Here is a 24,591-nt window from a genome sequence, read left to right on the forward strand (position 1 = left end):
ATGAATTTTTCTAGGCAAGCAAAATGCGGATGACACTTATTATCAGATATGTCTCCAGGAAAAGAACACTCTGTAGTTCAGAGGAAAAAAAATGCTAGTTTGGGTTAATTTTTGGTTTGTGTCTTTTAAACACAGAATATTCTTACTTGTTTAGGAGTAATGCAATAACTGGGATGTAATTATTTAGGCCTCACTTTGCTATACTTTAGAGATGGAAATACATTTAGAGATGAAGAAATCAAGGCTTCAGAGAGCTTAGGTAACTTGCTTGAGGTCACACAGTTATAAACAGCAGGACTGGGATGCAAACCAGCTGGTCTGGCTTTTACATTTTAAGTTTTTATGTATTATTATTAGTAGTAATATGTCTTTGAGAGGTTTGTTGTTTTGGGTATCAGGGATTGAATTCAGAGGCACTCAACCACTGAGTCACATCTCCAGCCCTATTTTGTATTTTATTTAGAGATAGGGTCTCACTGGGTTGCTTAGCACCTTGCAATTGCAATTGCTGAGGCTGGCTTTGAACTCACAATTCTTCTGTCTCAGCCTCTGAGCTGCTGGGATTACAGGTGTTCACCACGGCGCCTGGCTTGTTGTTGTTTTTAATAAAGCATGGCACACTTGAGAGCGACGGGGCATCCTGAAAGGAGTAGCTGCAAATTGGGATTGGTCCGTTTATGAGGTCAGTCTCTGCAGATGACCTTCAGGTTCAAGTCACAGTATTTAAAGAGAGAGAGAGAGAGAGAGAAGAGAGAGAGAGAGAGAGACAGACTGACTCTTTTTTGTAGATGGACACAACACAATGCCTTTATTTATTTTGTGTGGTGCTGAGAATCAAATTTGGGTCCCGCCCGTGCTAGGCGAGCGCTCTACCACTGAGCCACAATTCCAGCTCTAAGTCACAGTATTTTTAAAGGGTCTTTTCTCTAATGATGGATGTGCACGGGTGTCCACTGTAGCAATGTTTTAACAGTAAAAGCAACCAGACTTTCATCAGAAATAGACTGGAGAGCTGGAGGTCAGCTCAATGACAGAGCATACCCTGCATGAGGAATGGAAATGGGTTCCCAGCACACATACAAAAAAGTAAAATACAGGCTGGAAAAGTAAATCATGGGGCAAATATAGAATGAAATAATAGGTAGCAGTAACAAAGAGCAAATCCTTTATGTACTGACATGGAACTACTGGCCAGCTATATCTGAAAGAAAAGCAAAGTACAGAATACTACAGAGTTTATCCTCTGTGTAAAAGAAGGGCAAATACCATGCACGTGTTACCTGTTTATTCAGAGAAGGTCCCTGGAAGGGTACAGGAGAAACTGTAATACTTGTTGCCTCTAGGGAGGAGAGGGCCACTGGGGATAAGAGTAAGAAGTTTTTCACTCTGTGTCCTCTTGTCCTTTTTAATTTCAAATGATGAAACCATATTACCTATTCAGAAAATGTGATATATGTCCTCTTAAAAACCAATGAGAATATGTGAACTTAAAACAGAAAAGAAAAAAACTAATACGCAGCCATGCAATCATGTCAATCAAACACGTGCAGAGAAATAAGAAGTCCCTACATGAAGAAGGGAACAATCTTCTCCTTCTGTTCTTTTTTTTTTTTTTTTAAATTCTTATGATATGTTCATAATAAATACTTTATATGCAATTTTTCTATGTTTAACCTTATTTCCTCTTTGGCTCTACCAGTATTCTTTCTTTTGGTTTCCTTTCTTACTTCTTTCAGTGTGGGAACAAACCCAAGGTCTCAGGCATGCTAGGCAAACACCTGCTCTACCCCTAAGCCACATTCCCAGCCCTGTACCAGCATTTCAGACAGTCATTCTGGGCAGAAAGATGGATAAGAAGACCAGAGACTCCAGAATCAGAATTTCATGGTATATTCAATAAAGCACTCCCACCATTCCTAAAAAGTTGCCAAGTCAGTCGTTTTTCAACATTTTATGAAAATACATGTTGTATAAAAAACAAAATAGAAAGGTTCTTAGACAGTAAAAAGTGAGAGGGAAGCAAACCATTTGATGACACAAGTAGTTTCACAATTCTACTAGAGGGCCCTTACCTTCAAATGACTACTCTTCAACTTCCTGTGTTTTTCCTTCATTTTCATCACAAGTAACCAAGGACACCACAATCTGTCCTAAGCGTCTCTCTCCCAAACATTAAAACTATGGGGTTTTTTCCTTTTTTTTCTTCTGTTTAAAAAGGGGAGGTGGACCAGGTGTGGTGGTATACAAGTGTAATCCCAGCTACTCAGGAGGCTGAAGCAGGAGGATTGCAAGTTAGTGGGACCCTGATTCAAAAGAAAAAAATAAAAATAACTGGGGATGTAGCTCAGTGGTAAAGCATCCCTGGGTTCAATCCCAACTACCAAAAACAAAAACCAAAACCAAAAACCAAATACCCCACACACAAAATGGGGGAAGCAGAAAGGAGACACTTTTTAATTTTTAAAAGATGAGGAAAAACGCACAAGTAAAAGTACTAAAACAAAACAAAACAAAAAAAAAAGAAAGAAAGAAAGATCCCTGCCCCTGAGCTCATGACATTGGGAAAACAGACATGGAAATGTCTTCAGAACACCAGCTGAAGGCAAGGACCTGAAAACAAGTTAAGTAGTAACCAGACTCTGAAATGAAAACAGGACAGGACAGAGGCCCCCTCACGTGGCCAGGGTCTTGGGCTTGGCTTCTCAGGCTGAAATTCACTTGAAGTCTATCATCTGCTACAGTCACTTTCTTGGTTGTGATCTATGAGCTGCCAGTGTTTACTCGTGAGACTCTCTGGGAGCTGGAAGGGAAGGAAGGTAAATACGCCAAAGCTCAGCTGAGCAACCGATAGGTTTTACATTTTATTTCCAAGAAATGACATCTTGTTTTCACAAAGAAGAGAGAAACTAGACTGTCAAAAACAGGCTGCCTTTAGGGGCGGCATGAGGTACACCCAACTGTCCAAAACGAACATCAACTGAGTGCTTCTGAGGTATCAAAAACAACAACAACAAATTAAAAAAACAAAAACAAAAAACAGAACTTAAATAACCCATCCAACATGTAGTGAAGCAGTCTGTTAAGTACCCTGAAGCACTTGGTGCTGTGAGTCCTGGTAGTGCTTCAGAAGACGATGGCAGCAGAGCTGGCCATCACGGAGGCGGGTGACACAGGGCTTCCTAACTCAGTCTCTGTCCCACGTGGCTTCTCAGATGACCTCCAGAGTGGCCCGAGTCACACCCAGAGACATTCCTCAGGAACATCCCGAGCTCCCATCGCCTTGAAGTCTTTCAAATGTCCTTCAGGCTGGTCTTCAGGACAATCTCTTTGCTTGGGAAAGAAAAAAAGAAATAAGGAGGAGCCCGCGTTCTCTCCCTCCTCCCACAGCAGGCAGAAGGAAGGAAAAACACAAGTCGGATCATGTCACCCTCTGCTCAAAGCCAGTGACCAGCGGCAAGAGGGGCTGAGGACTGAAGTTACTGCCGTGGCAGCAACAGGGTCCCTCTGGGCCAGCAGGTTCCAGGCTTCACCTTTTTTTTTTTTTTTTTAATGTGGTATTGAGGATCAAACCCAGTGCCCCGCGCATGTCAGGCGAGAGGGCTACCGCTTGAGCCATATCCCCTGTCCCAGGCTTCACCTTCAAGAAAACTGCACTCACTCACTGGGGCTCCCCACAACCAGACTCCCCTCTCCTGCACTGGCCTCCGCAGGGCTTATTTAAAGGTGAGGGGGCAGGCAGTCAAGGTCAGCCCTTGACCTCTCTACTCTAGCCAGGCACAGTTCCCTCAAATTCAACTGTCTACAGCCACTTCGATGTTTATAGCTGCACAATTCACAATATTAAACTGTGGAGCCAACCTAGATGCCCTTCAATAGATGACTGGATAAAAAAAAAACTGTGGTAACTATACACAATGGAATATTACTGAGTGTATAAAAGGAGAATAAAATCATGGCATTTGCAGGTAAATGGATGGAGCTGGAGAATATCATGCTAAGCGAACTAAGCCAATCCCAAAAAACCAAAGGCCAAATGCTCTCTCTGATACGTGGATGCTGATCCATAAGGGGGGCAGGGCACTGTGGGGAGAATGGAGGAACTTTGATTGGGCCAAAGAGAGGGAGGTAAGGGGAGGGGGACTGGGGGCAGGACAGGTGGTGAAATGAGACGAACATCATTACCCCAGGTACATGTATGACTGCACATCTGGTGTGACTCTATATCGTGTACAACCAGAGAAATGAAAAGTTGTGCTCCATTATTGTACAATGAATTGAAATGCATTCCGTTGTCATGTATAACTAATTAGAACCAAAAATATATTTTTTTTTAAATTCAACTGTCTATGCATTTAGGGTTCAATGAAGGAGGGTTAACAGTATCCAGGAAAGCCACTCTCCTGAGCTGTGGAAGCTTTTCTAGGGACTAGCAGGGAAGTGGTAGCTTTTGGTGAAAGGAAAAAGACCCTCTCCACTGAGCACAAAAGTCAGGGAACCTGGCCTCCTTATGGAAGGATGGCTCTGGAATCACAAGGAGTACACCTCAACAAGGAACCTGAAGTCCTAGGACTCTCTGGCTGCTGTTTCACATGGTCCAATTAATGTCACAGCTGCCCTCCACTAAGCACCGGGAGGACATTCCTGTGACACCCTTTCCATATCACACTGCATACCTAGATGTCAGTTATGGGTGACGAGGGGAGGAAGCTAAACAGAGGATGATCCCATTTTGATGACAAGAAAAGGATAATAGTAGACAAAAGAACAGAGAGGGAAAGGGGGGGTGGTATTAGAAAAATAAAACCTTTGAGTAACAAGATCATTCATTTTCTATCCCATGATACATTTTTAAAAATCAAAACTTCCTAGAGTAGTGTTATACACTATTTCAGTGCGTGCATGAGAGCCATTTTCTCTTGGGTGAGTGTGGTCCTATACAAGGCAGGCAGTAATACTTCATGCATATAATTCTGGATTCCCTCAGAACAGGACTAGATAAGTTAAAAGGCCCTATTAACAAGTACTCTCTCTGGGTGGGTACAGTTTGCCAGATAACCATATTGCTGTCACTCCCTGAACATGTCAGCAAAGGAGGATGGGCAAGATCAGGAAGATACTTCAGAGTCTGACTCTGCCAGCTGCTCCTGTCCCATGTTTGGACCACTCTCCTCTTAACATCCAGCAACCTGGACAGAGCTGTGGGCCAGGTGCATCTTTCCAGAAATCTCCAACTCTGGAAGAGCCTCTGTCTCAGAGTCATAAAGGGTGTGGTTCACTCTGTAGTTCACAAAGGCCGCAGTGTACTCTAACCAGTAACCTCAAACCAACATTTTGGTGTCAAGGCAGAAGGGGCTGTGAAACCGAAGCACAGGCTGTCAGCCCGGGCAGTCCATGGGTGAGAGCAACCCCGCCCAGGGTCCTGCCACAAAGTAAGAACTAATATCACCAAACATTTGCCAATCGAGTTTCTAGATCCTAAATTTGATCCTTTTTAAAAATTCCCATGCACAAAGGATTAAACCAGCTTTCAACTGGCCCTAGAACATGCAAGGAGGATTGGTATTTGAACTGAGAATTTTGTCTAAACCCCATACTGCAGCCCCGTGAAGCTGCCTTTGGCACATCTTTCCCTAAATAAGGTTTTAGAAACTTCTATCTCTAGAGAAAACCTCAAAGCTGCATTCACTGTGATAACTACAGAAACTGAGATGGTTGCCAGAACTGTTCTCAGCAAGCGCATGCAATAGGAGAGGCTGTTTCTGTTTCCTGTGTAGCCCCTACGGTTACCAGAAAGGGCAAGAGGTAACCTCTGGAGAGAAAAGCGGGATTTGGTACTTTCTTTGCATAATGAACTGTGTAAGGGAAACAGAGGTGGACATAGAATATGGGGTTCTTCTTTCCCTTTCCAGTGCTTCATGAAGTCATCTACTGTGCTTGGACTGTGAGAAGGAACTTAGGCAGCAGGCCAAGCCAAGAATGCACATGGGTGTCCCCACCTAGGCAACAACCAGTATACTTCATATGTCAAAGGTCATGACCTAATTCTAATTAAATTTGGATTCCCAGGGCATGGAAAAGAGGGAAGAAAAAAGAAAGTACTTTTCTGGCCTGAGCAGATACTTCCTAAGTCTTGGCTGTCCTGTAAGACTAGCACCATGTAAATACTGTCTCATATGGACACACGAGGCAGGGGTGGGAGACAGGTCACCCCTTTCTCATGCCTCTGTGTTTTGCTTGTGCAGTTTCCTCTGATTGGAAAACAAATCCCCTAGGGAACCTTTAAGGCTCAGTTCAAAAGTCATATCCTCTGTGGAGCTTCTTAGACCTCCACCTGCCCAGGCCAATTATGTGGCCCCTCCTCTGAATTTTCACAGCACTTTTTGCTGTGGAATTCACTGCGCTGTCTATGGCTTTTATCTCCTCCACCAGTGAGTGCTGTGAGGCTTGAGATGAGGCCTTATTATCTCTTTATCCTGATGTCTAACACAGTGGTCCTGTGGGGGATAGGAAGCAAAAAAAGGAATAGCAAGGGAAAATCACGTGGACCTTGGAGATAAAAACCTGGGGGGGAATCAAAAACCAGTGGGAAACACTGGTTCTAAAGAATGAACGAGCCGGGTGCAGTGGCGCACGCCTATAATTCCAGCAGTTTGGGAGGCTGAGGCAGGATAGTAAGTTCAAAGCCAGCCTCAGCAAAAGCGAGGTGCTAAGCAACTCAGTGAGACCCTGTCTCTAAATAAAATACAAAATAGGGCTAGGGGTGTGGCTTAATGGTTGAGTGCTCCTGAGTTCAATCCCTGATAAACGCCCCCACCAAAAAAACAAGAATGAATGAAGTTCACCCCAACCTCCACAGGTCAGAATATCTTCCTCGGGCACACATAGCTCAGGTACACTCACAGTCCTCAGCTCTGTGCTGAGCCTTCTGGGATCTACTCTGGCTAACCAACCAAGGCTAATTTCATACCATAAGTGCTTGAAAATCAGGGTCAGATTCTTGGCCTGACTCAAAATGGCTAACATCTGTTGAAGGGCTAGAGAAAAGAAAGCAGTGACCGGAAGCTTCTATTCTTAGCAGTTTGGCCTCTAAGATCTTCCAGCTTCTCCAGACTTAAAGAAAAGTACAACCAAGAATCTCATGACCATGGAGTTCAAATGGCCAGGTGGTAGGTGTAAGGGCAGTGAGCTCCCAGGCTCTGGTGGGCCTATTACAGGGAGCCAATTGACATCACAGCACTTTGGCTCTGAAGCTGTCCCAAGAGGTAGTGCTGGACTATTTAAGGGACTGAACATGATAATCACATCTATGCTATTTTAATGCACAATGGATCCTTATTCAATAAGCAATCCTTGTGTTTGGAGCCTAGACATTCTTGAGCCAAAGTCCTGCAAGTCTCAAGCACAGAGGCTCTCTGCAGCCCTTAACAACAGGCTCCAAGTGTGGCGACATCAATGAAATGAGCAGCTATTCACTACAGAAGCATAGTTCATTCAGGAAACTTACTCATCCCTTCCCCGACTCTTTATCCAAACTCCCTCTGACTGTGATACTTGCTGGATCCCCAGATTAACTGCAGGATTATATTTGTATCTTTTTTATTCCTTTGGTACTAGGGATTTAATCCAGGGGCACTTTGCCACTGTGCTATTCCCTCAGCAGTTTATTTATATATTTTTTAAAAATTTAAATTGTAGTTGGACATAATACCTTTATTTAATTTATTTATTCTTATGTAGTGCTGAGGATCGAACCCAGTGCCTCACACATACTAGGTGAGTGCTCTAGGGGACTGGGGGATAGGAAGCAAGAAGGAAGAGCAAGGGAAAATCACATGGACCTTGGAGATAAAAACCTGGGGGGGGATCAAATAGCAAAAGCACACAGGTATCAGTGGGAAACACTGGTCCTAAAGAATGAGTGAGCCGGGTGCAGTGGCGCACACCACAACCCCAGCCCTGTTTTTGTTTTTTTATGTGGTGCCAGGGATCGAACCCAGTGCCTTATGCATACTAGGCAAAGGCTCTATCACTGAGCCACAACCCTGGCCCCGTTTTATATTTTTGAGCCAAGGTCCTGCTGAGTTGCAATCTTTCTGTCTCAACCTTCTGAGTTGCTGGGATTACAAGTGTGTGCCATCACATGCAGCAGGATTATATTTATATCTCTTTAGCTTAACCTTATATCCAATTTGTCTAATTAAGCTGTGGCTCTTATGGATAAGTCCAGTACGTGTTTTCTTCGGGCATTCTTCAAGCTGTGAATCTGTGACTTACACACATTCTACTTGAAACTGTCCACACAACTCAAGGATTTTGCAACCCCTGGACGCAACTCAACTGTACCGAGCAACAGCACCTCCAGTGCAGCAAATGATCTGTTTTCTAATCAGATCTCTTTTTCTCTAATTTCACCACCAAGCTACAATTACCTAAGTTTTCCACTTCTCCAATGTTCAAACAACAGAGGTTACTTCTGCCTTAATTCTTTCTTACATAATTATCTGAACTTCCTTTATTCTTTTGCATTTCTTCTACCTTGTCCTTAGTTCAAGAATAATCTACCTAGCGCTCTCTCTTCTTCAACAATAACAACCACCTGTTGGCGTTAAGAAGTAAATCGGTCCTCTGTTGAGGGACAGGGATTCTCAGAACCACTCACCTTTTCGTTCCCTAATGAGGACAATTCGTCGTTCTTTCACTTCTGAGCTCAGATTATCCACCATCTTATTAATGCAATTGTCCAGAACCAGGGAGTGAGTTTTGGACTCAATGTCCTTCCGACAAATGGGGCATTCTATCTTCCGCTTCATCCATTCATTGATACAGTAGGAGCAGAAACTGTGGGCACAGTTCAAGGTGACCGCCTACGATGGAATGGGAAGATACGAATCATACTTGTTATGCTTACTTTCTCAAAGCTAGTTTCCAAGGCCAAAAAGAAAGTGGGCTACTGTTCCATCTGGAAGGCTTACAAAGGGTATTAGAATCATCCTTGGTGATGGAAAATTTTAAACTTCTTATTAGACAATTAATTTCCTCCTTTTTCAAAGGCCATAAACTCAGTTAAGGTCCTAGACTCGATCAAGGTCACATATTCAGGTCTCATGTAGGCTGATTTGCCTGTTTTGTTCCACAAACCAAGTTCCACCACTGCCAGAAAGATCAGCCACTCGCAAACAGATATCACTGGACATAAGTAGAAGGTATGTGAATGCTTTGATTCAAATACATTATTAATTCCCTTTTAAAAAACAAAATCATGTCTTGCTGTAATCCCAGCAACTCAGGAGGCAGAGTTCAAAGCTAGACTCAGCAACTCTGTGAGACCCTGTCTCTAAATTTAATAAAAGGAGGGGAGGCTGGGGATGTGTCTCAGTGGTTAAGCACCCCTGGGTTCAATCCCAGGTACAAAAAAAAAAAAGTACCCCAAAGGTGACCAGTGGGGCTAAAAATATGATTCAGTGGTAAAACATCTGCCTACCGTGCCCAGGCCCTGAGTCGATCCCAAACATGGCAAAAAAGAGAAAGAGGCAGGAGGAAATGATCAGAAGAGTAAGTCAGGCAATGTGGTGTAAATACAAACCAAGCCAAGTTATTTGTCTTTCCTCTGACTCTGAAGATGCTCCAGGTTGGCTGACACATCACCCATTCCAACCTCCCTTTCCTCTTCCTCTACTGGTGTCCATAAGCCCTGTCAATATAACACTGAGTTTCCCCAAAGTAGGGAATCATCTAACTAGAAAGTGTGGGGAAAATTATGACCTGGAGTCAAAGTGGATCCAGACTAAAGAAACTGGTTTCCTCAGGAGAGATATTTTCAGGAAGCTGATAGATCCTACCTCTGCAAAGACTGCCTGGGAAAATAAAGCAGTGTACATATGGGTTTCCTCTTTATTTATTTTGGTACTGGGAATTGAAGCTAGGGATGCTTTACCACTGAGCTATACCCCCAGCCTTTTTTATTTTAAGATAGGGTCTCTCTAAATTGCTAAGGGTCCTGCTAAATTACTGAGGCTGGCCTCAAACCTGCAAACCTCCCACTTCAGTCTCCTGGGTCATTGGGATTCAGGTGAGTACCACTCTATACTAGTCTAAAAAGAAGTGGCATTTAACAACCTGACTACGACATTTGTAGTCTAACAGGAACTGGTCACAAATGGTAGAAATTTATGAAACCAGAAAGAGATGGTGCAAAAATATGACAGAACAAATTATAGCCTTGGAGAGTGAGATTTCATTTTCAAAAGGAGCTTCAGAGTCCTGAAGTGTATTCACTTTAGCCCCTGAATTCCCAAAGTGACCACACATCAAAGACATTTATCACCTTGTTTAAAAGGTGGCATTATAGGCTGGGATTGTGGCTCAGCGATAGAGCGCTTGCCTAGCATGCGCGGGGCCCTGGGTTCGATCCTCAGCACCACATAAAAATAAATGAATGAAATTAAAGGTATTGTGTCCAAATACAACTAAAAAAAAAAAAAAAAGGTGGCATTACAAGCCTACTCTTAGCATTGTGCTCATTCGGAGTAAAGCAAGCTTTATTATTTTTTTAATATTTTTTTTTAGTTGTAGGTGAACACACAATATCTTTATTTTTATGTGGTGCTGAGGATCGAACCTAGTGCCTCACGCATGCAAAGCAAGCACTTTACCACTGAGCTCTAGCTCCAGCCCAAGCAAGCTTTATTGAGCAGCTGTGTCCTGTTTGAAATTGTAATGTGGCCCTGTTTTCCCCTCCCTCACCACAAAGAGATAAGGCTTTATTTCTGCTAAAAGCGTTAACTATAATAATAAATATTCAAGGATAAATACAAAAAAGGTTAGTGAAGGGAAAGACAACTACAAAATCAAGTAAGCGGCCATCTCTAGATGTCACTTTGCAATCAAACAGTTATAAATTGCTGAGAGAAAAAAAATCTCTTCAAAATGTTTCCCTTTAGCAGAAGGAGGCTGCATAGTTCATGTTCCACTCAGGGCTGGAGGGATGGGAAGGGGTGAGCCACAGCTCATCGTTACCTCGACGAAGTATTCTGAACAAATAATACACTGGAGCTCATTCTCTAGCACGTCATTCATGTGGCTAAGCACTTCCTCCTTCTGTGCTTGCACCTTCTCCTTTTCTTCCTGCAAAGATACACAATACCATCTGTCATTTGGAAAAACTGACAAGAATGTATAACAGGACATGGGGCAAGGTTCATTGACTAAAGTAGGACTCAAGAGGAGTCTAAATTAAAATTCATTCTGGTGCAGCCACATGAGAATAAAACTCTTTCCTATGAGTTACTGTTTCTCAAGAATTGCTTTCTAATACAGAGCGGTAACTAACTTCCTTTCTTTCCTCTCCTATTTGCTATGGTCTAAATGTCTTGGGGCTGGGTTTGTAGCTCAGTGGTACCCCACTTGCCTAGCATGTATGAAGCACTGGGTTTGATTCTCAGCACCACATATAAATAAATTTTTTCCTAAATTGTCTATATCTCTCCAAAATTCACATGTTGAAACCTATCCCCTATGTGATGGTATTAAGAACTAGAATCTTTGGGAGGGAACTAGGTCATGAAGCCTCTGCTCTCATGAATGGGATTAGCCGTCTTATAAAAGAGGTTCAAGGAAATGTGTTCTCCTTTTCTACCATGCAAAGAAGATATCATCTGTTAACCCGAAAGTAGACCTTCCCCACACACTGAATCTGGCAGATTGGTCAAGAACCTTGGTCTTGGACTTCTCAGCCTGTAGAACATGAAAAATACATTTCTGTTGTTTACAAGCTATCCAGTTTATGGTATTTTATTATAGCAGCCTGAGTGGACTAAAACACTATTTTCTTTTTCAGTATCTGCATGATAGCTTGTCTCATTCCCCAAAATTAACTCATCAAAAAAGTGAAGGTAGCAATACTGAAGTATACCAAGTTGCAATTCAGAGGTAATATATAAAAACATCCCAACAACAAAAAACTCACTGGACAAAAAAGAGTTATGAAGACCAATCCAGAGAGGCAGGAAGTTTCAATTAGTTATAAGGTTCCTTGTGTTTTTTGTAGTAACTTCTTCTATAATATAAGGATAATATCTATATTCCCTGAAGGCAGAAGGCAGGAGAGATAGCCTCCTAAAATACTTTCAGGCTCCAAGCTCTATGATGCTTGCCACTCCCCACACCTGTAGAGGTCTCAAGGATAATTTCCCTGTGCTTTTTCCAAGAAGTCAGGCTGCCTATGGACATACATTTTGGGGAGGATCCTAGGCAGGCTCTTTTACTTTTTTTTTTTTTTTTTTGGGGGGGGTAACCAGGGATTGGACTCAGGGGCACTCAACCACTGAGTCACATTCCCAGCCCTATTTTGTATTTTATTTAGAGACAGGGGCTCCCTGAGTTGCTTAGCACCTCACTTTTGCTGAGGCTAGTTTTGAACTCATGATTCTCCTGCCTCAACCTCCCAAGCCACTTGGATTACAGGTGTGCACCACCATGCCCAGCTCTAGGCATGCTCTTTTGATACATTTAAGACAGTTAACTCATCCCCTCAAACAAAAGCAACAAGAGCCCCTGGGGAGGAAAGAAAAAGCCATTTGGAGTATATTTGAGTAACTGGTTCTTTTTTCATCTTTTATTTTCTCTTCCAATCAAAGCAAAGACTGTCAGGTTACTTAAGGAAGTGAAGAGATTCTGGACCCATTTCTAACTAGAATAAAGTTCCCTAAAAACTTAAGAGCACAGGGATTGGGGGATGTAGTTCAGTGGTAGAGTGTTTGCCTAGCATGCACAAGGTCCTGGGTTTAATCCCCAGCACCACAATAAAGAAAAAAAAAAAGATATGGTGGTTTTTTGGAGGTTGGGGAAGAAGGTACTAGGTGATTTGTTTGTTTGTTTGTTTTAATAAAGTTTTGTTGTTTCAAATGTACAGTTGATTGGACCTGTTCCTGCATCTTCACCAGCAGCTGGGGCATCTCCACCCTTGGTATTTCTGGTATAAATTACTTGAGCTCTATGCTTTGAAACCAGTTTGATAAGTCCTTTACTGAGGAGCTCCTGAAGGGCTGCCCTGGCCAGGGAACCTCGAATCTTCAGTCTCTCAGAGACCACAGCTGGGGTAATAAGCTTATAGTTGGGAACTTCCTTACAGAGTTTGTCATAAGTAGCTTTGTCAAACAAGACTAGATTGTTGGGCTTGTCCCGAACTTTGCCTTTGGACCACTTCTTCTTTTTGGCTTTGCCCCCAGATTTGTTCACTGGGTCCTTGTCTTTCTTAGCCGACTTTCCGGCGTCTTTCTTCTTCTTGTCATCCTTGGGCGGCATCGCTAAGCTTGGAGAGCAGCAACAGCCACTGGAGCCTCGTCAAGATGTCGCACAAAAAGGGTACTAGGTGATTTGAATACAGGACACGGATATCAAGTCAACTGAAGAAAAAAGAGTCTCTTTCTTCTGCACTCAGCTTCAGGTCTGTATGTGGAGTAGGAAGGGATGCAGTCAGGTATTCATTTCAAGGTTTTAAACTGGGTAACCTGTGGACTGGATCTATCCTGCAGACTTGTTTAGCTTGGTCTTCATGGTATTAAAAAGCACGTATAAAAACCCTAAACTTATATGTGTATTGAAACGTCATGTAGAACCTTTTAAATATGTACAATTTCTATGGTTTTATGCATCAGTTAAAAAATTTAAAACTGTGCCAGACATGATGAGACATGCCTATAACCCCAGCAACTTGAGAGGCTGAGGTAGGAGGATTGCAAGTTCAAGGCCAGTCTCAGCAACTTAGTGAAACTCTCACAATTTAGCAAGACCCTGGCTCAAATTAAAAAATAAAAAAGACTGGGGATGTAGTTCAGTGGCAAAGCACCTCTGGGTTCAATTACCAGTACCAACAATAAATAAATAAATAAATAAAACAAAATAAATAAAAACAAAAAATATTTGTGGCCAATGTTTGAAAACTGGGGTACTTTTATACAAACATCTGGATTTCCATCTCCTGTGGAAAAAAACAAATATATGACAACACCAACCTGCATTTCTGGACAGAACAAATGACTGAGCAAAGAGCTGACTCATCAGTTTGTGTGGAAGGCGAGTACCACAGTCCTCAGCAATCCCTACCATGTTTTTATACTCAGGCCCCTTTGCTCACTTTTATTACTGGCCATGGTAACCAATATAACCCAATTTAAGAGTTCTACCGATTCACTGAGGGAAGGAATTGCATAAATGCATCAAGATGAACTATTTTTTAATTTTGATTACAATACTCCTTAGTCTGCATTCACCATACCCTGAAGGAGCACCCATCATTCAGAAAGGACTAGAATGCAGGGTGCAAGTACCTCATTCCCAGCACTTAGCTTCTAAACAAGAGAAAGAATTAGATGTTGTCTTGCAAGCAGAGTCCTCTACAGGCCTGAATAATTTTACAGATTATTTCCCCCGAGGCTCGGAGCAGCCACAATCTCTCTCATTCACCATAGCAACCCTTGCACTGTTGAAAATGCTGAGTTGCATGTACTAACCAAATTCTAAACCTCCATCTTCTTTCCAGTACCTTGGTCTGCTCCAATTCTTTGTTCTTAGCTTGAATGATTGTTTCAAAATCCTTCTTACTGCGATTTAACTCTTCCATTAGAGCTCGATGCTGTAGAAACATAATAGATACATAGATAAGCTACACACCTGTTTCCCCCCCTTATAGTCTCTGACTATATATATATATATATATATATATATATTCAGAAATCAATGAATTAACAATTTCAAAATATCTTCTTTCATTCAGAGTATCCCATCTACCTGCTGCTTTTTTCATACAAAGGGGCCGGTAGGGAAGGAAGCTATCAAGTTTCTCTCCATTAACCCAGCCTCAGTGGCCAACCAAACCAACTTGAAAAACTTAACACGGCCTTCCAGGAAGTGTGATTCTGTACCTCTGGTCTGGGGCCCATGAATGTGCATCTTATTAAAGGGTCACTTATATGATTCTGGAAAACCAGTGTGTAAGTACTATGAGGCTACCCAGCAGGGAACTAATCCCCCAATCTGAGGTTGTCAGACCCAATCTGAGGGGGATACTCCCCCAATCTGTATGTCTGAGGGGAAGGCCCCAGTTGGCTTAGGGCCAGCACCCCACTTTCGTTTTTGTCAACAATCTGAAAAGGGAATCTGTGTCTTTTTGTCTATGTCTCTGTTAAGTGTGATGGCATTGTTTTACTTTGGACAGATGCAGTGTCCCAAGTTCCGATCTGCCTTAGATGTGTGGAGGTAACTTTAGATAAATTTTAGCCTGAAAATGTCCCTGGTATGCTTCTCCTGCTTCCCTGAAAGGGACCAAAAGTCAATAGAACTGCCAGCTTTTCTGTTCTCACCCTTTACACCCCTTTGAGCTGTGTTTTAAAAAACTTTGATAAACTTTACTCCCCTTTGTTAAGTGGGATTAGGGAAGCAATGTTTTCTTTTCTTCCCGTAGTTGGCTTGAGTGCACCCACTGCAGAGGGAAATGCCTTCTGGGGATCTAAGAACTTTGATATCTCCCTTTTTCTTTTTCTCAAAACTCTGTCCTCATTATTAAATTGGCATTAATTGGCTTCAAGGACAGGAACCGAACTTCCAGTCACAAATTTTGGCACCCCAAAGGGGACTCTAGAGGAACCCTCGCTCTGCTTTCCTGGGAAGGCCTAGCACTTCAAGCAACTGCATGCGGAGGATTAACTTTTTGACAGCTGACTACTGGAAAGTTAGGAGATATGCAGCGTGCCTGGGATTGGACCTAACCAGAGGAGCTAATCCTGTAAGTAAAAGGAGGGACTAAGGGACTCCCAGCAGTTGCCGAAGCCCCTTTTGCTTCGGGGAACTCCCTCCTTCCTTCTCTGCACTGTAAAGATTGCTCCATCTCTGTCTACTTAAAAAAAAAAGGGGGGGGGGAGACACTGAATGCAGTAAAACCGCCACACTGAGACCCTTGATTTTACACTTCTGGTTGCCCCTCTGTGAGAACATCTGGTCCACTAGTGTGGACATCTATGGTGCCACTGGTGTAGGAGTCATAATTAAATGGGAGTTAGAAACTTGGGGAGATTTTTCTCTTATCTGGTCTGTTTTAAAAGTTCCTGTCTGTCAGCTGTAGTCTGGAGCTCCTTTCTCTCTATCTGTATCTGTTTCTGGCCCTTTAAGACATGGGCAATAATGTGTTGATATCAACTGTGGAGTCTTTAAACATTGCAGTGGAGATTTCCCCTGCGAAAAGCTACAAGGCCTTTACTATTGTGTTATGTGTGCACACTAGTGTTATGTGCTGTAACAGATAAAAATAATGATGTCTTTATGAAAATTGGCAGATATATAGAGCACTCATGAAAATTAAAAAAAATGGATCCAAATATCTTTGATTCACGTGATTTAAACGGTTCAATTTAAATTGGGTAAACAGATGAAAATAAAGATGTTTTTAAAATTAAGCTTACAAGTTTTTCTAGGTGTCCAAAAAAAAAAAAAAAAACTAATAAAATGTTGATGTCTATGAAATAATCTGCCTAAATTCAGAAATTTACAAGGATTGTTTTAAAATGTGAACAGAAAAGGAGGCTAAAAGATGGAAAAGGGAAATTAGAAGGTTCTAGGTATGGATTTTAATAGAAGGAAAATGTGTTTCTGGATAAGAGAGTCTATGTGATTAAGTAAATAAGAGGGTTTAAGTAAGTGATAAAGCAGGTCTGTGTATGTTGGCTATATAGGTTTAAGTAAGTGATAAAAAAGGTCTGTGTAAGTTTGTCTTTACAATCAGTCATATGTTAAAAGGACAAAGATTTCTCATAACATTTTGTTTTATTAAGTTTTGTTTCTTGTTTCTAAAGTAAGTAATCTTAAAGGAATTAAACAGCTGATTAAACAAGAACTGTTATTTTAGAAAATTGTGTTATGTCTTTAAAAGCTAAACTTGGTTAATATAAAAACATCAATACACCAACAAGACTTAACGATCATTAATATATATGCCCCAAACAATGGTGCAGCTACGTTCAAACAAACTCTTCTCAAGTTCAAGAGTCAAATAGACCACAACACAATAATCATGGGAGATTTTAACACACCTCTCTCACCACTGGACAGATCTTCCAAACAAAAGTTGAATAAAGAAACCCTAGAGCTCAATAATACAATTAATAACTTAGACTTAATTGACATATACAGAATATACCACCCAACATCAAGCAGATACACTTTCTTCTCAGCAGCACATGGATCCTTCTCAAAAATAGACCATATATTATGTCACAGGGCAAATCTTAGCAAATACAAAGGAGTAGAGATACTACCATGCATTTTATCTGATCATAATGGAATGAAATTGGAAATCAATAATAAAATAAGAAAGAAAAAATCCTACATCACAAGGAGAATAAACAATATGCTACTGAATGAACAAAGGGTTACAGAAGACATCAAAGAGGAAATTAAAAAATTCTTAGAGGTAAATGAAAACTCAGACACAACATATCGAAATCTCTGGGACACTATGAAAGCAGTACTAAGAAGAAAATTCATTTCATGGAGTTCATTCCTTAAAAGAAGGAAAAGCCAACAAATAAATGACCTCACACTACACCTTGAAGCCTTAGAAAAAGAAGAACAAATCAGCAGCAAATACAGTAGAAGGCAAGAAATAATTAAAATCAGAGCTGAAATCAATGAAATCGAAACAAAAGAAACAATCGAAAAAATTGACAAAACTAAAAGTTGAATCTTTGAAAAAATAAATAAGATTGATAGACCACTAGCCACACTAACAAAGAGAAGAAGAGAGAGAACGCAAATTACTAGCTTACGGGATGAAAAAGGCAACATCAAAACAGACACTTCAGAAACACAGAAGATAATTAAAAATTATTTTGAAACCCTATACTCTAATAAAATAGAGGATAGTGAAGGCATCGATAAATTCCTTAAGGCATATGAGCCACCCAGATTGAGTCAGGATGATATAAACAACCTAAACAGACCAATATCAAGTGAGGAAATAGAAGCCATCAAAAGACTTCCAAGCAAGAAAAGCCCAGGACCAGACGGATATACGGCAGAGTTTTACAAGAACTTTAAAGAAGAACTAATACCAATACTCTTCAATCTATTTCAGGAGATAGAAAAAGAGGGAGTACTTCCAAATTCATTCTGTAAGGCCAACATCACCCTGATTCCAAAACCAGAACAAAGACACATCAAAGAAAGAAAACTTCAGACCAATATCCCTAATGAATATACATGCAAAAATTCTCAATAAAATTCTGGCAAATCGGATACAAAAAAGATCGTGCACCATGACCAAGTGGGATTCATCCCTGGGATGCAAGGCTGGTTCAATATATGGAAATCAATAAATGTAATTCATCACATCAATAGACTTAAAGATAAGAACCATATGATCATCTCGATAGATACTGAAAAAGCATTCGACAAAATACAGCATCCCTTTATGTTCAAAACTCTAGAAAAATTAGGGATAACAGGAAATTATCTCAACATGGTAAAAGCTATATACGCTAAGCCTCAGGCCAGCATCATTCTAACTGGAGAAAAATTGAAGGCGTTCCCTTTAAAATCTGGAACAAGACAGGGATGCTCTCTCTCACCACTTCTATTCAACATAGTTTTTGAAACACTAGCTAGAGCAATTAGACAGACGAAAGAAATTAAAGGCATAAATATAGGAAAAGAAGAACTTAAATCAGCACTATTTGCCGATGACATGATCCTATACCTAGCAGACCCAGAAAGTTCAACCAAGAAACTTCTAGAACTAGTAAATAAATTCAGCAAAGGGGCAGAATATAAAATCAATACCAATAAATCAAAGGCATTCCTGTATATCAGTGACAAATTCTCTGAAATGGAAATGAGGACAACTCTCCATTCACAATATCCTCAAAAAAAAAAAAAAATACCTGGGAATCAACCTAACAAAAGAGGTGAAAGATCTATACAATGAAAACTACAGAACCCTGAAAAAAGAAATAGAAGAAGACCTTAGAAGATGGAAGGATTTACCTTGCTCATGGATTGGTAGAATTAATATTATTAAGATGGCCATATTACCAAAAGCACTTTACAGATTCAAAGCAATTCCCATCAAAATCCCAATGACATTCCTTGCAGAAATAGAAAAAGCAATCATGAAATTCATCTGGAAAAATAAGAGACCCAGAATAGCTAAAGTAATTCTAAGCAGGAAGAGTGAAATTGGTGGTATTGCAATTCCAAATTTTAAACTATACTGTAAAGCAACAGTAACAAAAACAGCATGGTACTGGTACCAAAATAGGCAGGTAGACCAATGGTACAGAATAGAGGGCACAGAGACAAATCCACAAAATTACAACTACCTCATATTAGACAAAGATGCTAAAAACATGCAATGGAGAAAGGATAGCATCTTCAACAAATGGTGCTGGGAGAACTGGAAATCTATATGCAACAAAATGAAATTGATTCCCTTTCTCTCACCATGCGCAAAAGTCAACTCAAAATGGATCAAGGAGCTAGGAATCAGACCAGAGACTCTGCATCTAATAGAAGATAAAGTTGGCCCTAATCTTCACCACATGGGGGCAGGCCCCAAATTTCTTAATAAGACACCTATAGCACAAGAGTTAAAGCCAAGAATCAACAAATGGGACGAATTCAAACTAAAAAGTTTTTTTCAGCAAGAGAAATAATGTGAGGTGAATAGGGAGCCTACATCCTGGGAACAAGTTTTTACCCCTCAAACATCAGATAGAGCTCTAATCTATAGAGTATACAAAGAACTCAAAAAGTTAAACAACAAAAAAGCAAATAACCCAATCAACAAATGGGCCAAGGACTTGAACAGAAACTTTTCAGAAGAGGATATACAATCAATCAACAGATGCATGAAAAAATGCTCACCATCTCTAGTAATCAGAGAAATGCAAATCAAAACTACTCTAAGATACCATCTCACTCCAATAAGAATGGCAGCCATTATGAAGTCAAACAACAATAAGTGCTGGTGAGGGTGCTGGGAAAAAGGTACACTCATACATTGCTGGTGGGACTCAAATTGGTGCAGCCAATTTGGAAAGCAGTATGGAGATTCCTTGGAAAATTGGGAATGGAACCACCATTTGACCCAGCTATTCCCCTTCTCGGACTATACCCAAAAGACCTAAAAAGAGCATACTACAGGGACACAGCCACATCAATGTTTATAGCAGTACAATTCACAATAGCTAGAATGTGGAACTAACCTAGATGCCCTTCAATAGATGAATAGATTAAAAAAAATGTGGCATTTATACACAATGGAATATTACTCAGCACTAAAAAATAACAAGATCATGGCATTTGCAGGCAAACGGATGTCATTAGAGCAGATTATGCTAAATGAAGTTAGCCAATCCCTAAAACACAAATGCTGAATGTCTTCTCTGATATAAGGGGGGTGACTCAAAATGGGATAGGGAGGAAGAGCATGAGAAGAAGACTACCACTAAATAGGGAAGAGAGGTGAGAGGGAAAAAGAGGGAGAAGGGGAGTTGCACGGAAGATGGAAAGAGAACCTCATTGTTATACAGAATACATATATGATGTTGTGATGAGAAAAAGAAAAAAAAGTGTGGATAGAGAGAAAGGATGGGAGAGGAGGGGAGGAGTAGGGGGGATAGGAAGGGCAGCAGAATAGAATAGACATTATGATTGATGTCTGTACATTCCAAGTATGTATTATATGTATGTCAAAACACATTGTTGTTATGTATGACTAAAAAAAAAATAAAAATAAATTGTATGGTAAAAAAAAAAAATCAATGTAATTATTGTGCTATTAATGTGTTCATATCTTCCAGGTATACAAGTCTGTAAGGTAGAAGCTTTAAAAGAGCATTTTATCAACTGGTGTTGTAAAGTTGTATGGTAATTTTAGGCTTAAAAGAAAAACATATTGGAGATTTATTTATGTCATTTGATGTTCTATAACTGGACCTGTTATCAATAAGATATGTAAAGTTTTATGTTACTTTTTACACTGAGGTACAATTTAAATCTATTTTTAAGTTAATGAGAGCCTGATCTATGTAACAGTTAATACTGTAAAACACAAAAATACATTGCTACTTTTCTACAAAAGGTTAAAAGGTTTCAGCCTTTCTTTAATTCATGTTTTAGATGTGATATTATATTGTTACCTAATATTCATGTGAACTTGAGCAACAATTTATGTAAACTTTGTAAAATGATGTTTAAAAAACAAAGATCAGCTTCAGAACTAGAGCACTTAATACTTAAGAATTATGAAGAGCCCCGCCTTACCTGAAATAGGCTCTGTGTCCCATCTTATTACATGTGAGAATGACTCTACGAAAGAAGTAGGCCAGATTTCAGTATATTTAAAGTTGTGTCCAAAAGCTGGCTTTTGTCAAGATTACTAGGATCTCAATCAGGGGATATAATGTATAACTCTGCCAAAGTTCAAGGTAGCTATTTCACGAACTAAATATGTTTTTACTCTTGTTTGTTTTGTTTTGTAGTTTTCTTATAAATGGTCTAAAGATTGCCTGTTAATATTTTGCAGAGGTACTGCTTTAAGAACACACAACCTGGGTTAATTTAAGATAATAAGTTATCACCTACAGGATAGAGAGATAGACATTAAAGCCCAGTGCTCTTAATATAAGACTGTTGAAATTGATTTGCTGAATGTTTAAGATTTAGAATTAAAGTTAAATTAAAAGGGCCAAGAAAACCAATATTTGGCTCTTGCCCTCTGAGTCAGTCTGAATCCAGGAAACAGGGAACTTCTCTCAAGAGCTTTGCAACTCTGGGCCACATAACCTCCCGATCAGGGAGATTAATGAGACCACTGAAGAACAGAAAGCCAATCTGTGCATTTGCTATGAAGAGGAGGGTCATTGGAGAAGGGAGAGATCCCTGATGCTTCCAAGAGAAGCCACATGGTCAAGCAAGACCTGGACCCATCCTAGTGCAAACGGCACTAGCAGAAACGAGAAGCTGCTGTAAAGTTCCCCCAGGACTCCCATAGAAACTCAGCTGTTAACAATAGATAGAAACAAAAGTCAATTTGCTTCATCTTAAACACTTAGCAAAGACAGTTAAAACCCAAACACCGTTATTATTGGGCATTTTAAATAATAATAATAATAATTAAATGTAACTTAAGGTATACACCTTGTGTTAGCCCCCAAGAATAAGTATGACTGGAGGCTACAAAAGAGATTCTTAGGCAGGAATGCCTGATTACTATCAAAAGAAACTATCAAAAAGAACTGCCAGAGTAGTTTTTAGTTTAAGGCCTACAGATATTCCTAACATACACATGTAGGCTTGGTGTTTGCTAGTATAATCATGCAGCCCCAAGTAACAGAATTAAAGGTTTCTCTATTAGACACAGAGGTCATACTAGTAATAGGATTTTGCAAGATCAGATGACATTATTAAACTGTATCTTAATGGGGAAGGACATCTGTAACACTAAAAGTTAAAGTTAAATGTTATGCTTTCAGTCCTGATAACTGGGGATGTTAAAGCCTGGTGAGGAAACTTTTATTATACAGCGACCTGTTCCAGCTGCTGCAACATTTATTCAGTACTCATGGTTTTTGTTTCTCTCATAGAAGCATCCATCCCCAGATGACTTTACAATCTGTTCTTCCCCAATCAGACTTCAAACTGAACTGACTTCTAAAAGGGAACTCTTGTCCCCCACGTCCCCTATGTTGTCGTCCCCCGCATCGTCGAGCCCCCTCATGTTTGACGCCCCCCTCTCAGCTTTGAAGCAGCTAGAACAAGCCATCGCCCCTTCTTACAGCAATAAGGTGTTCCTAAAATTAGAGGGGGGAATGAAGCCAGAAATAGACAGTGTAGTAAATTGAGTCAGGTTGGATTTAGGAGGCCAATTTTGAGTGAGTCTGGGAAGTTGAAGACTGTCCCCTGAGGGTTACTGTTTACTCTACCAAGATGTAGAGCCTGCCCAAATAGACCCTCAACTGAGGGAACCATGATTGGTTCCCAAGTTTCCAGACAAAGGGGGGAATAAGAAACTGATGTGACTCTATTTTTTGAGAAACCAGCCTCTACCTCAGAGCAAAGCCTGTCCAAGGAAGGGGGCATGACCCTTGTCCTTGGAAAAACCCACAGAGCACTCTTAGGCACATACCCACTCTGCCTATCTATAAATAACAGGAGAGATCTGTGGCACCCTGACTCAGTCAGGCTAGGTGAGGACCCATTGCAACCCCCTAGCAGCCACCAATCAGCATGAGACAGGGAAAATACCTGGGATGCCAGATGACCCTCCCAGTAGTTTATGGTGGTTGATAACATGTTGGGAAACCATGTAGTTCAGCATGCACTCCCCTCATGGCTTAAACCAATCAGTTCAAACGAATCCCCCTCTTGTACTAACCAATCACCCTTACCCAACTTGTTCCCACCAGTGAATGTGCTAATCATGTTTTAGAGTTGTTTTATGATCTTCCTGCGGTGTGTGATGATTTGCTAAGAGATGCTATGATGTATGTGAAGTCCCTGCTTTCCCCAAAGAGTATATAAAACTGCTGCAAACCCTGGACTCGGGGCCTCTTAGCGACACCAGTTGCGGTGTGCACGGAGGACTGAGCTAGCTCACCATAAACACCTCTTTGCTGCTTACATCGATCTTGGTCTCTGGTGGTCTTTTGGGGGTCCCGAACTTGAGCATAACAACCCCCACCACACACACACACACACACAAGGAATCAAACAAACCAACCAGCAAACATTCAGGGGGAAAGAGGATTCTGAGAAATGAGATACTTATTTTCATTTAAATAAAAAACACCTTTAACCTATTTATTCTACAAATCACAAGGCAATGTTGCCTGAACTTTGCCAGTATCTTCTAGAAGTAGGCATAACCAAGAACTAATAGTTAATTCACTATAACTAACTGCCCACTGCAAATGTCTAGGAGTTCCATGTCTATGAAACAAAGTTAAGGCTGGAGGTGTGAGTCCGTGGTAGAACACGTGCTTAGCATGCTAGAGGTGGAGGGAAGGAGGGAAGAAGGAAAGGTGAGAGGGAGGGAGGAGAAAAGGAAGGAAGAAAATTTGTGAGTTCCTTCACATGTAAACATAGCTTATTTTTTAGAATCTCACCTCAAATTATTTTTTAAAAGAAGTGGAGAAAGGCAAGCATTTCTGCAAAGACATTCCTCAAGAAACAAAAGTTTAAATGTGTGATCTCCTGGAATAAGTCATGTCAGAGGCCTGGGTCTTCATCTTGACCGCTAATTAGATTTATGTTCCTTAACTTTTTCACCTGAAAATGGGAAAAATGGGTACTCCTCTTAACCCCAGTGTTGATAAAAAATAATAGGTATGAAAAACATTCAAAAAAGTTTTTAAAGCTCTATGGAGCCAGGGGTGGTGGCACAGCCTGTGATACCAGTTACTCAGGAGACTGAGGTGGGAGGATCACAAACTCTAGACCAGCCAGGGCAATTTAGCAAGTTCCTGTCTCAAAATAAAAACATAAATAAATTCAGCAGCCCTGGGTTTCATCTCCAGTATAATAAAAAGAAGCTCTATGGAA

The 24,591-nt window shown here is 40.7% G+C and overlaps 2 protein-coding genes across 3 annotated transcripts in view; both read right to left on the bottom strand.

Moving 5' to 3' along the window:
- Positions 1-2,848: 2,848 nt before the first annotated feature.
- The window catches only part of Rnf8 (ring finger protein 8), a 52,418-nt gene continuing 30,675 nt past the window's right edge, over positions 2,849-24,591 (bottom strand). The window contains exons 5-8 of one of the 2 annotated variants that reach the window (XM_046450646.2): positions 14,543-14,632; positions 11,017-11,124; positions 8,660-8,864; positions 2,849-3,330 (exon numbers count right to left, since the gene is read on the bottom strand). In XM_046450646.2, the coding sequence (XP_046306602.1) occupies positions 3,314-3,330; positions 8,660-8,864; positions 11,017-11,124; positions 14,543-14,632 (420 nt within the window). In that variant the 3' untranslated portion in view covers positions 2,849-3,313. Of the gene's footprint in view, positions 3,331-8,659; positions 8,865-11,016; positions 11,125-14,510; positions 14,633-24,591 lie in introns of those variants that run through there. The other variant, XR_006852983.2, reaches the window with a different exon arrangement.
- LOC124096696 (small ribosomal subunit protein eS25-like) lies at positions 12,865-13,375 on the bottom strand. The gene has a single exon (XM_046450647.2). It carries the CDS (start codon positions 13,300-13,302, stop codon positions 12,880-12,882), a length of 423 nt encoding a protein of 140 aa, XP_046306603.1. The 5' UTR covers positions 13,303-13,375; the 3' UTR covers positions 12,865-12,879.

This window comes from Marmota monax, unplaced genomic scaffold (genome assembly GCF_021218885.2).
Source record: "Marmota monax isolate L192 unplaced genomic scaffold, Marmota_monax_Labrador192_F-V1.1 WCK01_AAM20220418_F8-fsc00127, whole genome shotgun sequence".
Taxonomy (NCBI): Eukaryota; Metazoa; Chordata; class Mammalia; order Rodentia; family Sciuridae; genus Marmota; species Marmota monax.

Bases quoted from the DNA above. Each gene is read 5' to 3' on its own strand.
- LOC124096696 (XM_046450647.2), bottom strand. From the start codon at position 13,302: ATGCCGCCCAAGGATGACAAGAAGAAGAAAGACGCCGGAAAGTCGGCT.